The sequence below is a fragment of the Podarcis muralis genome, chromosome 2 (genome assembly GCF_964188315.1).
Source record: "Podarcis muralis chromosome 2, rPodMur119.hap1.1, whole genome shotgun sequence".
NCBI lineage: Eukaryota > Metazoa > Chordata > Lepidosauria > Squamata > Lacertidae > Podarcis > Podarcis muralis.
In genome coordinates, this window is record NC_135656.1 from 15,745,870 (window position 1) to 15,760,107 (window position 14,238).

General features: G+C 51.8%; 1 protein-coding gene across 6 annotated transcripts in view; it reads right to left on the minus strand.

The window, feature by feature from the left end:
- LIMA1 (LIM domain and actin binding 1) overlaps positions 1 to 14,238 on the minus strand; it is a 77,125-nt gene that overhangs the window by 33,972 nt on the left and 28,915 nt on the right. For 3 of the 6 annotated variants that reach the window (XM_028710798.2, XM_028710812.2, XM_077923929.1), the window contains one exon: positions 2,657 to 3,118. In XM_028710798.2, coding sequence (XP_028566631.2) covers positions 2,657 to 3,118 — 462 coding nt within the window. Of the gene's footprint in view, positions 1 to 2,656; positions 3,119 to 3,293; positions 3,444 to 14,238 lie in introns of those variants that run through there. The other 3 variants (XM_028710837.2, XM_028710828.2, XM_077923930.1) reach the window with 2 other exon arrangements.

Genomic DNA, 14,238 nt, shown 5'->3' on the forward strand with positions numbered 1-14,238 from the left:
AACCTTTCCTAAGCATGCCTTGCTTAGAGCAGAAGGCCCCATTGCCTTCTTAAATATCAGGCTTTTCTGCATTTTCGGTAGCCATCCTTGGAAGATCTTAAGGACGAAGAGGGAGGAAAGAAAGAGGTTTCAAATACAGTGGTACCTCGGGTTAAGTACTTAATTCGTTCCGGAGGTCTGTTCTTAACCTGAAACTGTTCTTAACCTGAAGCACCACTTTAGCTAATGGGGCCTCCTGCTGCTGCCGCGTTGCCGCAGCACAATTTCTGTTCTCATCCTGAAGCAAAGTTCTTAACCTGAAGCACTATTTCTGGGTTAGAGGAGTCTGTAACCTGAAGCGTATGTAACCTGAGGTACCACTGTACTTGAGCTGCAACTCCTGAATGCCATGGGTGTAAGTATGCCTGAACGAATTGCAGATTATTATGCTATCAGTTTACCCAAAAAAGTCTGTGTACCTCACAATCTAGTGGTTACAGCTGCTCCAGAGACATTTCCCACCCTAGTAGGATCACCTAGTGTTGAGCACAACAACTCAAATGCAAATAATTTATAACAGTGTTGGTTAGCTGAACAAAAAAGCCCTTCCCTTTCTTTCCATTCGACAAACTGGGACAGTAATAAATGTGCACTCAAACTGGAGGATATAGCTCACAACATATGCACTCTGTCTCTCTGGAACTGCTGTGGCAGCCCAAATTATCCGGGTTGATTCAAGAATATTCCTAGACAGCTAAGCTGCCATGTTACGGGGAAAACTTGATCGCTCACTAGGAGCAGTAAAATGACCTCTCATTCAGTCAGTTTCTGTTTAGAATTCTAGGAAACACAACATGTGAAGGTTCGTACATGCACCAGAATGGTACAAGCTGGTCTGGTTCACATATTAAGCTAAACCATAGTTCACGATAAACTATAGAGTGGTACTTCAGGTTAAGTACTTAATTTGTTCTGGAGGTCCGTTCTTAACCTGAAACTGTTCTTAACCTGAAGCACCACTTTAGCTAATGGGGCCTCCTGCTGCAGCCATGCCACCGGAGCACGATTTCTGTTCTCATCCTGAAGCAAAGTTCTTAACCTGAGGTACTATTTCTGGGTTAGCGGAGTTTGTAACCTGAAGTGTATGTAACCTGAAGCATATGTAACCTGAGGTACCACTGTAGTTGAAAGTACACACTGCTCAGACCATCTTGTTGTGTTCCTTCCACTGTTCCAATGCTGACTAAACAAGTTTCGCTTGTCATATTGCCCAAAACCAGGTTCATGGTTTGCTTCCTCCAAAGGAATCGCAAGAGCAAACCATGGTCAGCGAAGAACAAACCCTGGCTACTGCTTGTGCTTTATTTGCAGGAAACAAACCACAAGCTAGTGTTCAGACAGCATGCAAAGCCAAAAACTGGCTTCTTTCGTTTGTGGAGAAGCAGGAACTGAAGAAAGAGCATTCACATTAAACCATAATTTAAAACAAACCATGGTTTAATGTGAACAGGCCTTAATCTACTTTTATTATTTCCTGATATTGACAATAACAACACTTAGACTAAGTGGTCCAATCTCTTAGAAACAGTTCCTTTTGTTATGCTCAGGGCAACGCAGTTATTATTCTCCAGAGAGATGGTGTCAGTTTCTTGGAAGAGATCTACAGAGTCACGCCCTTCCATTTCTCCAGTGAACATCATTTTCAGAACTCATTGAACAGCTCAGTCAGCAAATTAAAATCGGTTACAACTGAGATAAAGCAAACCATTCCTTCCCGAAACAATTTTAAATACTAATTTTATTACATTTACCTCGACTGAAAACTATTTGGGCTTTCCTAAGCCTCCAGCTATTTAAAGGTCTCAGCCATACCTGTTTATATTCTAGCAAAAACTCAGCCACACATGCAAAGGGACGAAAGTGAAGGAAACTATGAGAAAACTGGAAAAAGTCAACCAGACTGTGTTTGAAGCCATTGGCATATGCAACTCATTTTCTAGTTACGCAATTTTCCCGGGGGGGACACAGTCTGCAGTCCACATGCAGGATCAGATTTCATGAGCAGTTGTAGGAAAATGCAAGGCCTGTGAAATTTGCAAGTCAAAACTAGCAAAAGCAGGCACTCTCAGCCTATGTTCACACATTTTTCCTGTGATAATTCCCTCCCCCCCCCCCCCGTTTTTAGCAGACAAGAAACATTTGCTGACATGCACACATAGGAAAGGACAGCAGAAGTTTATCTCCCACATGAAACCGGCTCTCTTCAGTCTGTGTGTCACAGCTGCAGAATGCAAGGGCTTGCAATTGCAGTCACACAGAGACTTCTTTTTTAAAAAAAATTGTAAGACGTGCCCGTCACAGTTATCTTTGGGGCTTGGCTGGAGCCAGCATGCTTGTTCATTCAATTTCCTGTTCCAGCAGTGTGTGTGTGTGTGTGTGTGTGTGTGTGTGTGTGTGGCATGTGGGAAAATTGCATTCTGCAGTGTGCATTCATCTCCCTTGGGCACCGAGTTATATTAGTGCTTCGCCAGCTAGCCATGAGATGCGTTTTACCACAGGAAGAATAAGATCACCACTTGCACAGCGGGCAAGTCTTTTGAGAGCCACCCCCTTGTTCCCCCCCCCCAAGGGAAAAAAAACAACAGCCAAGGGGAGCTGGAGCAATTCAATTCCTTACCTTCGTCTGGCTCGCATCCCCCCTCTCAAACATCATCTTTAGCCTGCTCAGAGGAACGCTACATTTCTCTATTTTCCCTGAAGAATCTGGGTTTTCATTGGCCTCAGGCTTTCCTACTTCTTGTCTGGATTCTCTAAGGCAATTTTCCATTTTCCCACTCTCGGGCGAATGGGCTTTCGCCTCCTCGCTGTCAACACTGGGATATCTGAACCGGCCAATCACTCCGGAAGAGGAACGGAGCCGCAAGCCGGGACCAATCCCCGGGCCTTTGTCAGTTTCGGCTAGGGAAGCGGCGCTGCCTTCAATTCCACCACCGGGGCTGACAGACTTCTGCCTAACCTCAGCGCAGCTGCTTCGGAGAGCTTCCTTCCGAGCCTCTGTCCCCAGCGGCGGGTTCTCCCACTTTTTCTTCAGGACGCTGAGGGTCCCCCTTTTGAAATGAGGGGGGAGGTTTTCTGTGTTCTGAGGAGAAGAAACGACAACAAGAAGCAAGCAAGCAAGAAGTTAACGCCGGTTACTTAAAGGTCCCAGGATTATTACTTCTTAAAGGAACAAAACAAAACGATAAAGCCAAGAAGTGCTTGGCTGCTTTTCCGCTCCCTCCTCTCCCCAAAGAAAGGAAGTCGAAAGCACCGACCTTGAGCCCTCTCTGCTGTTTCAGACAGCTGTGAACAGTTGCAACTTGTGCCACATGGAGAAAGCTTGCATCCAGGGTGAGGAAGGAAGAGAGGGAGGAGGAAGAGGGAAAGAAAAAGGAGCTGAAGCAGGAAATGATAAAACAGGATGGCCTTATATGGAAGAAAGGGAGCCTGACTAATGGAAGAGTTAGGACCTAGCCCTTTTGTCTCGGGAAATTCTGCCCAAAGCAAACGTGGGAACAGAAATCCACCTACGGCTAGCGGCAAGCGGAATCAAGGAAGGGCTTCGGGAAGGATGCCATTCTATGAAATGGCTATTGCCAAATGCGGCAGAATTTCTCCATCTGTTCCAGGGGACCAATTAGCAGGCACTTTAAGAAACAGGAGGATTATGTCTCAGCCTGGCCACCTAAACAAGCCTTTGCCTGCAGCACTCCAGCAAGTGTCTTCCTCACCACACCGGCAGGAAATTGGGATTTTTATTTTTTTATATAGTTTATCAGATTCGGCCACACGCTTTGAGGAATTCTTGTCTGAACTTGCGTTCGCCGTACGCTATGCATTTAAACTGAGAATCTGCGTACAAAACGCCCCAGCCAAGCCAAGCCTTTTACTTATTTAGCGGCAGACAGCAGGCTAGCCCCCCTCCTCGCTTTTCCAAACAAGGAACTCGGATGCGATACCTGCCAACGCTGCATCTCCGCGGCGTGTTCCTTCCGTATCCTACCCAGCACGCTTCGAGACTAACCGCAAAGTGGAGCAGGTCTGCAGGGCTTTAGCGTATTAAGCAGGATTAGGGGCTATATTGGGATTTAAGTCTCTCACCCTATTACTCTTCTGGTCACATTTCGAACACCCCTCTGCAAATTAACAAGAATCCCCAACTAAGCCGCAAAAATATATTAGGCCCTTTGCTCGGTTTCAAGCTGGGCTCAAATTTGCAGAAGGCCAAATAGGTCAGCAAGGTGGAGGGTGGGGAGGGGAGGGGAGGGGAGAGAAAGAGCTACACAATATAGCAAGGTGTTCTTGAAGCTTTTGTTCGCAAAGCAGCCTCCAGCACCAGGTGTCCTGCTGCACAGGGAGGCCTGGCATGCAACTGACTCCTCCTCTCGGCTGCCAGGACTTCCCGGTTGCTCTGATGCCTCAGCTCAGGGAATTCAAAGTGCTGGTTTTAACCTTTAAATCCCTTAATGGCTTGAAGCCAGGTTACCTGGAGGAGCAAGTCTCTTGCCCCACATATACCTGTCTGAACTCTTCCAAGGCTCTCCTCCAGGTGCCCCGCCAACCTGTCACCAAATGACAGCCAGCGACTAAAGGGGAGAGACTTTTCAGTAGTGTTGTCTAACGTATTATTTTATTTTAAAAATATTATTACTATTACTATTTAGGTTTAGATGCCACCCTTCATCGCTGTGTTCTAAACCACTGAGCCTCTTTGGCTTGCTGATCGGAAGGTTGGCGGTTCGAATCCCTGCAACGGGTTGAGCTCCCATTGCTCTGTCCCAGCTCCTGTCAACCTAGCAGTTCGAAAGCACGCCAGTGCAAGTAGATAAATAGGTACCACTGCGGCGGGAAGGTAAACGGTGTTTCCGTGAGCTCTGGTTTCCGTCACAGTGGTCTGTTGTGCCAGAAGTGGTTTAGTCCTGCTGGCCACATGACCTGGAAAGGTACTTTACCTTTAATAATATTATTATTATTATTATTATTATTATTATTATTATTATTATTATTATTATTACTACCACTACTACTACTACTACTACTACTACTACTATTTGGGTTTCAATACCACCCTTCATCATAAGATCTCAGGGTGGTTCACAGGATATAATTGTGGAATGCCTTCCATAAAGAGGCTTGTCTGGCATCTAAACTGGTCTTTTTGGTACCAAGAGATGATGATTTTTTTTAATCTGTACCCCACCCATCTGATTGGGTTGTCCCAGCCACTCTGAGTGGCTTCCATCACATATGAAAACATAATAAAACATTAAAAACTTCCCTAAACAGGTCTGCCTTCAGGTGTCTTCTAAACTGTCAGGGTTGCTTCAAGATCCTAGCTCACAGAGGATCACGCTAGCCAACGGTCATTAAGTAAAAGTCTTTATTGAGTTACAGTTTCCATTCTCAAGCTGCTGCGTGCAACCCTACGTCTAGTAGCTAGATCGGCGAAGCTCCGTCTGAATCTCCGCCCCTCGTACACCAACTTAATATCCTAGCCCTGCTCCACCTTTTCCGCCTGACTGTTCTTCTCTGGGTCCCTCTGCCCCCCTGGGTCTCTTCCTTCCGGGATTCTTCGGACGCTGACCCCCCGGACTCTCCTGTCTCCTTGCGCCGGGCTTTAGGACCCGGCTCTCTTTCCGGGCTGCCTACTGCGCCTCCTTCCTGTGCATTTGAACTTGGCGCGCGCGCCCAACCTTCCACCTTCCGTCTAACCGTTTCTTCGCTCCCAGATGGAGGTGTGGCCACCCCTGACTCCTGCCCTCCCTCCTGCTGTGAGCTGCCAGCGCTTGCCCCCTGGCTCCTTTCCTCTTCCCTGCTCTCTGGCGGTGACGCTGGACCCGATCTCCAACTGCTCTCCTCTGATTCCCCTCTGGCTCTATCTCCCTGGGGTGCCCCCCTAAACTCCCCCCTTGCCTTGGCCACTGGTGCTCCTTTCTGTGAATCCTCCGACTCACTGGAGAGACTCGGAGATCTCGGGTCGTCGTCATCGCTCATCCTTTCTTCTGCCTCCTCCCCTTCGCTCTCTGTTTCCTCCCTTGCCCTTGCCTCTGCTCCTGAACCCCTGACATCCATCCCCCCCTCGAAGCCCCCCACTCCCCCTTCCCCTCCTTCCGGTGCTGGAGCTGGGTGCTGCTGCGTCAAGGAGACGAATGTCGGGTACCGTTCGGTTCCCGTAGCGGGCCTCCCTCCGAAGTCTTCCGGTTCTTCCTCCCTTCTCTCGTCGACGACGGTCACCTCTGCTTCCATCTCTGTGCCGCCGTGCTCGAAACCTGGATCGTCCCCGAAAATGTCCATGTCCGTCTCTCCCTCGCTTCCTCCAGGCGGCGTTGCTCGGCCTGGACCTTCTTGCCACTTCCTGCGCCACTGTTCCTCTGGTTTGTCGTCCCACCAATACGAGGGTTCTGAGGCAGATCCCGAGGGCGACCCCTCCGGGGAACGGACGTCTCGTATCGGGTCCTCGTCAGAGTCGAACCCCCGGAACGTGCTGCCCGAAAGCGTGGGTGTGAAAAGCCAGTCGTCGAAAAAGTCTGCTGGCATCGGTCTATGTGGGAAGAGGGCATGAAACTCGTCTTTGAGCAGAGGTTCGTCCAAGGCGTAGTCCGGCACCCAACTGTTCGCACTGGCCGGGGTGCCCTCCCTGGCGAGAAGGTATTCTACCCCTTCTTCCCCCCATCTGGAATCCAAAATCTCTGTGACTTCGTTGATGCGCTCCTTCTGTGCCACTCCTGCGTGCCCTGTTCTGTCTCTGGCCGGACTCTGCGCCGTTCGGGGTTCCTGAAACCTGTGCGGTGCCTTGTAGGGCGTGAGCACCGATCTGTGGAATACCGGATGCATTCTGGAACCCTCCGGAAGCGCCAGCCTGAAGGCCACCGGGTTGACCTGCTCTTCGACTTGATAGGGCCCCAGTTGCTTATGCCCTAGTTTCTTCTTGGCCAACGACCTGGCCGGCACTGCGTGGGCTGCTAACCAGACCCAGTCCCCCACGTGTAGCTCTTCACCAACCCTTCTGCATTTGTCCGCTTGTACCTTGTATGCGTGCTTGGCCAGCTCCAGGTGGCGCCTCAGCTGATCGTGGACTTCCTGCAGTTCCGACGCGAACGCATCTGCCGTCTGCGGCTCCCCTTCCCCCAGCCTTTCCAGTCCCGGGAAGGTTCTGGGGTGCCTCCCGTTGTTGGCGAAGAACGGTGTGACCCCCGTGGACACGTGCTTCGTGTTGTTGTAAGCGAACTCGGCGAGCGGCAGGTAATCCACCCACGTCGCAGGCTGTTGATTTGCATAGCACCTCAAGTACTGCTGCATGATGGCATTGACCCGTTCTGCTTGCCCGTTGGTTTGCGGGTGTCTCGCCGACGCCAGGTTGATCTTGACGTTCAGGAAGCCCATCAGCCGCTGCCAGAAATTTGATATGAACTGCCGCCCCCGGTCGGACAGAATAGACCGTGGCAGACCGTGAACCTTGAACACGTGGTCTATGAACAGTTTGGCGGTTTGTTCCGCCGTGGCCACCTTCGCACACGGAATGAAATGTGCCATCTTGGAGAACAAGTCCACCACCACCAGCACTGCCGTCTTGCCCCTCGAGCTGGGCAGATCCGTGACAAAGTCCAGGGCCACCCTCTCCCAAGGTTCGGCCGGAGTTTGCAGCGGTTCCAACAGTCCGGCCGGCGGTCTAAGCACTAGCTTCGCCCTCTGGCAGGTGTCACACCTCGCCACGTAGTCCGCGACCTCCCTTCTCATTCCAGGCCACCAGAAATCCCTGGCTACTAGTTCCACCGTCTTCTCCTTGCCGAAGTGCCCTGCAGTGGGCGCGTCGTGCAGCTGCTGCAGCACCTTGGCGCGAAGTTCGTCTCCCGGCACGTAGATGGCCCCTTTACGGATGAGCAATCCATCTCTTAGCTGGAAACCGTCGGCCGCTGCTTTGCCCCTTTGCACCTCTGAGATCTTTGCTTGCGCGAAGGAGTCCCCTTGCAACGCTCGTCGCACCGCCTCCAGATCCACGGTTGCCGCGGCGCACGCCCACACTGTTGGTGCGAAGATGTGCATGGCGGCCGCTGGCGTTGCTTCCTCCAGATACTGTGGCTTGCGGGAGAGAGCGTCCGCCATGATGTTGGTGTCCCCCGGGACATACTCTATTCGGAAGTCGAAGTTCGCAAAGAACTCAGCCCAACGTATCTGCCTCTGGTTCAGGAACTGTGCCGTGCGCCAGTGCTCTAGGTTCTTGTGGTCCGTGCAAACCTGCACCGTGTGCTTGGCGCCGATCAGAAAGTGCCTCCACGCCTTGAACGCTGCATGAATGGCCAGCAACTCCCTGTCCCATATGGTGTAGTTCTGCTCGGACTTGCTGAGCTTCCTGGAGTAAAACGCTCCCGGTCGCCACACCCCCTGCGGGTCTTTCTGCAGCAGGACCGCCCCCACGGCTCTGTCCGAGGCGTCAGTCTCCACCCTCATCGGCTTGCTGGGGTTGACATGAAGCAGCTGCTCTTCCGACGCGAAGAGACGCTTGAGTGCCTGAAAGGACTGTTCCGCCTGCTCTGTCCAAATGAACTTCTTTTTCTTGGAGCTAAGCGTGTCAGTGATGGCCGCCGTCTGCATAGCGAAGCCCTTGATAAACTTGCGATAGAAGTTCGCAAAGCCGACAAACCGTTGGACCTCCTTCCGGTTGCGCGGGCTCTTCCAATCCAACACCGCTCGAACCTTGGCGCTGTCCATGGCGAGCCCCTTGTCAGACAGCTTGTAGCCCAGAAAATCCACCTCCGTCACGTCAAATTGGCACTTCTCCAGCTTGGCGTAGAGCCTATGGTGCTTCAGCCTGTTCAGTACTTCCTTGACGTGTTTGTCATGCTCCTGTTGCGACTCCGAAAAGATCAGGATGTCATCTAAGAAACAGACGCACGTCTTGTAGAGAAGTCCCGCCAACACGTGATGCATGAATGCTTGAAAAACGTGGGAGCCATTTTGCAATCCAAAAGGCATAACTCTATATTCGTAGGTCCCCAGTGGCGTGAACATGGCTGTTTTCCACTCGTCTCCCTCCCGCATGCGAATGAGGTTGTACGCACCTCGCAGATCCAATTTGGTGAACACTCTGCCCTTCCGCACCTTTGCGAGGAGGTCGTCAATTCGGGGCATGGGGAAGTCCGACGGCTTAGTCACACTGTTCAAGGTCCTGTAATCCACTACGAGCCTCTTTTGGGGCGTATCCCGCTTCTTAACGAAGAACACCGGGCTGCCTCCCACCGCCTTGGACTCTCGGATGAAACCGCGCTCCAAATTATGATCTATGAACTCCTTGAGTTCTTGCAGCTCGTCCTCTGACATGGAATACAGTCTCCCCTTAGGCAGCGCCGCCCCTGGCAGCAGGTCAATCTTGCAGTCATATGGCCTGTGAGGGGGTAGCCTGTCTGCCTCCTTCTCGCAGAAAACTTCCAAAAATTCTGCGTACTTGTGGGGAATCGCTTGCAGCGTGCCTAGCAGTAGCTGTGACTCTTCTTCCTCTCCTTCCTGCCTGGGCACGATGCAGTGTTCAGCACAAAAGGAAGAGCCGAAGGTCAGCTGCCTCTGGTACCAAGCCAGCGTTGGGCTGTGTTTGTCCAGCCAACTCATGCCCAACACAATGGGCGTGTCCGACAATTGAGTGACGTTGAAGCTGATGACTTCTTGGTGATTCCCAAGTCGCATCACCATCGGTGGCGTCTGTTGCACCACTTGCCCTCCTAGCAGCTCCCTGCCATCCACCGTGACCACCTGCAGGGGCAGTGTGGCCGGCAGCAACTGTATAGCATGCTGGTTGACGAAGTCCTGCCCCATAAAGTCCGCATTGCTGCCTGAGTCAATGGTGATTGGCACGTCCATGGTGATGCCATTGGGCAGCTGGAGCGACGCGGTGAGCCTCACCACTGGTTTGGGCGGGAGGGGGTTCACGGGCTGTAAAATCTCTGGGGACTGCATCATTAATACGTCTGGCTGGGCCCCAGTGCCTCTTCCTCCAGCCAGACAGCGTCGTTTCCCTGCTGTGGTTCTCCTTGCTGCGTTGCTGCAGTCGCCATTGCTGAGGCTGCAGTGAGCTTGTGGAGCCTCTGGGGACACTCTTTCGCCATATGCCCTGGCTCCTCACAGACGTAACACTTCCTGTTCCCTCTAGGAGGCTTCGCTTTCACTGCTGCTGGTGCTAGGGCTCTGGTTGCTGACTGAGCCCTGGCACCTCCAACCTCCATCGGTTCAGCTCCTCCCCCTGGCGGAGGCGTGGATTGCGTACGTGCTGCTTCTCTGGGAAAGAAGGAGGAGCCCCTGGCTGGTTCGCGCCCTCCACGCCCTTCGTCCCTGCTCCACGGACGTCCTTCCAGCCGTACCCCCACTGCCAGCGCCCTCTGCACGACCTCCTGGGTGGTCCGGGGTCTCTCCCCCCTCGCAATCTCATCTTTTACAGAGCTGTTTAGTCCCTCCCAGAAAAGGTCTCTTACAGGGGTCGCATCTCTGTCCCATTCTAGGGCACTGGCCAAGGCGAAAAAGCGGGCATGGTACTGCCGTACGCTGGCCCTTCCCTGCTTCAGTCCATGAATCTGTTGCCGAGCAAGATCCACGTCAATGCTTGATAAAAAACACGCATCCATCGCTTTAATAAAGGCATTCGCATTTTGGAGCGCCGGATCGTTATCCCTCCATAAATTGCGCAGCCATGCTCTGGCATCCCCATGCAAATAAGACATGATGAACCCCACTTTCTCTTGCTCATCTCTAAAATCTTTACTCAGCAGTTGCAGTGCACACAGTACGTCTGCTTTAAAATTGGGATACTGTTGCAGGTTCCCATCGAAGTGAGAGACCAGACCGCCTGTGCGTCTCCCCAACCCAATCCCCTCTGGTTTGGGTGTCTGTTGCCCTTGCTTCGTAAGCACTTCCAACCTGACCTGGAGATCCCTGTAGGCGGCAGCTGCGTCCTCCTCTCTCTTCCTGGATGCGAGAGCCTCGGCATTCAGCTGTGACACTGCTTCTCTGAGTTCCGCTATCTGCTGTTCAGCCGTCATGTCGGCTGCCGTTCGTGAGCTCACTAGTAGGCACCTGCTTCTCTCCTCTCCTCGAGGCTGTAGATGCCCACAATACAGGAGACGGAGCTTACTGTCAGGGTTGCTTCAAGATCCTAGCTCACAGAGGATCACGCTAGCCAACGGTCATTAAGTAAAAGTCTTTATTGAGTTACAGTTTCCATTCTCAAGCTGCTGCGTGCAACCCTACGTCTAGTAGCTAGATCGGCGAAGCTCCGTCTGAATCTCCGCCCCTCGTACACCAACTTAATATCCTAGCCCTGCTCCACCTTTTCCGCCTGACTGTTCTTCTCTGGGTCCCTCTGCCCCCCTGGGTCTCTTCCTTCCGGGATTCTTCGGACGCTGACCCCCCGGACTCTCCTGTCTCCTTGCGCCGGGCTTTAGGACCCGGCTCTCTTTCCGGGCTGCCTACTGCGCCTCCTTCCTGTGCATTTGAACTTGGCGCGCGCGCCCAACCTTCCACCTTCCGTCTAACCGTTTCTTCGCTCCCAGATGGAGGTGTGGCCACCCCTGACTCCTGCCCTCCCTCCTGCTGTGAGCTGCCAGCGCTTGCCCCCTGGCTCCTTTCCTCTTCCCTGCTCTCTGGCGGTGACGCTGGACCCGATCTCCAACTGCTCTCCTCTGATTCCCCTCTGGCTCTATCTCCCTGGGGTGCCCCCCTAAACTCCCCCCTTGCCTTGGCCACTGGTGCTCCTTTCTGTGAATCCTCCGACTCACTGGAGAGACTCGGAGATCTCGGGTCGTCGTCATCGCTCATCCTTTCTTCTGCCTCCTCCCCTTCGCTCTCTGTTTCCTCCCTTGCCCTTGCCTCTGCTCCTGAACCCCTGACATAAACGTTGTACAGTTACTTGTCTCCTTGGCATCTGATGGGAGCTATTCCAAGAAAACCCTCTACCTGCCCTTTTTATTCTCCTACACTTTTCAGAAATTGTTTTGGCATTGCTTGTAAACTACCGTTATCCTCCACTGCTGGCTTTATTCTTGTCTTGTCTTGTGCTGTTTTTGTTCCATTTTAGATTTTATGTACTGCTCTTCTTTATGGTTTTGTTGTTGTTTAGTCGTTTAGTCGTGTCCGACTCTTCGTGACCCCATGGACCAGAGCACGCCAGGCACTCCTGTCTTCCACTGCCTCCCGCAGTTTGGTCAGGCTCATGTTTGTAGCTTCAAGAACACTATCCAACCATCTCATCCTCTGTCGTCCCCTTCTCCTTGTGCAACATCTTTCCCAACATCAGGGTCTTTTCCAGGGAGTCTTCTCTTCTCATGAGTTTTCTTGGCAGGGATACTGGAGTGGCTTGCCGGTTCCTGCTCCAGGTGGATCACGTTTGGTCAAAACTCTCCACTATGACCTGTCCATCTTGGGTGGCCCTGCACGGCATAGCTCATAGCTTCTCTGAGTTATTCAAGCCCCTTCGCCACGGCAAGGCAGTGATCCATGAAGGAGTTTGTGGTTTTAAGCCTTGATTATTGTATACTGTCCCAAAAAATCAGTTATCGATCAGTATAGAAGTGTAGTAAACCATTTGTCCAGAGTTTTGATTGACTGCTGCTATTGATATCCCTTTTCTGTTGCCTGAAAGATTTACCAGCCTGCATGCTACAGTTTTTGCTGCCGCCTTAAATGCCCAGCAACTAGCCGACTGTCTGCTCTTAAATCCAATGACTCAGACACAAGACAAGGAATGCTTCCTAATGAAGCCAAATTTGATAACGATCAAAAGCGGGACAGAATTTCCCAAGCCTGCCCAAACAAAACATTGTGTCCCCCAAGAGGCCAATTCAGTTCCAGTTCTCAAATATCCTTGGTTAAACTGGAAGGTTATCTTGAGCAAGCAGGGCACTAGCAGAAGCACGAGGAAGAAAAAAGTTACAAGAAGCTGTGTCTTAGCAACTACCTGAAATAACTCTTAAGGGAGGAGAACAAGCATTGTGATTGAAGGGACTGTATCAGATCGCTGTCAGAATCGTTATCCAGGACTAGGTTTCGCTTCAGGCTGCTTGCTATGTTCAGAAAGAGTCCCCCTCTCACAAGTCACTTAGATGACCCAAACACCAGAGGTGTTAGAAAGGCAGATCAAATTCAAAAAGAACAAAAAGAGAGATGCTCCTTCCCCTGGAACTGGTTGTACTTCAAGTTTCCACCTGTTTCTACTGAATGCCTCAGCATAGTGTTGGGTCCAAAAGCTTCGTGCGTTTCCTTTGTACACTGATACAGTTTGGGGAGAACAGTACAGCATGGGCTGTGACAATGGAAGAACATTCCAAAAAGGTAGAACATCTGCTATGCATACAGATGCGATCCCTGGTGAAATATGCTGGGTTGAATGGTGAGAAGCTGCTGTCGGTTGCCATTCTGAGTTCCTTGGGTCCCGGAGCTGAAGCCTGGATGCACGGTGCGATGCAGCGGTGCGGCGGGCGGTGCTGCTGTGGTGCTGTGCGTGGCAGTCAGCTCAGCAGAATCCCACCTTCGTCGCCAGTGAAATATACCGGGAGTCAAGTGTGAATTTCATGCTCTTTATTCAGCTCATAGCAGCAATGAATGAAACTTTCCCCAAAACATCTAGCTATATATACATTATTTACACAATGGGCCCCGCGTGATAGGCTAATTCTGGGCTGCTCCTGTCGGCCAATCAGGTTGCGGATTCACTTCCACCTGGAGCTGGATAGGGTGGCTCCAGTGGACCAATCAGACTGCTGCATTCTGGATCCTATTGTTCTAGGATTCAGCTCAGTACATAACACCTGGCATCACCAGGGATCAGAGAAACCCCTGGGGAGACATTGCTAATCAGTGTGGGCATCTCTGAGCTAGATGTACTAATTGTCTGAAGAGATACGAGGCTGCTTCCTGGTTCTTTAAGAACGGAACGCTGTTCAAACACTCTTCTCATTCCTTGATGGGCAGCAGCAGAGCATGTTTTCATGGCACCCAGGGCACATGTGCCAGGCGAGGCGCAGGAAGCAATCGGAGCCTGCCGCACACCAGCCCTTGGATCTGAACAGATCCCAGTCTCACAGAGCGCCTCGGGGGCATGAGAAGGACACGCTGCATCCGTCTAGCCTCAAGGGGCTGGGATCGAAGGGCGCATGACTGTTGCGTCGTTCTCACACCACCCTCCCTGTGCCACTTTGCGAGGTTGGGATCTGATCAAATCCCAGCTGTTCAAAGTGGGAG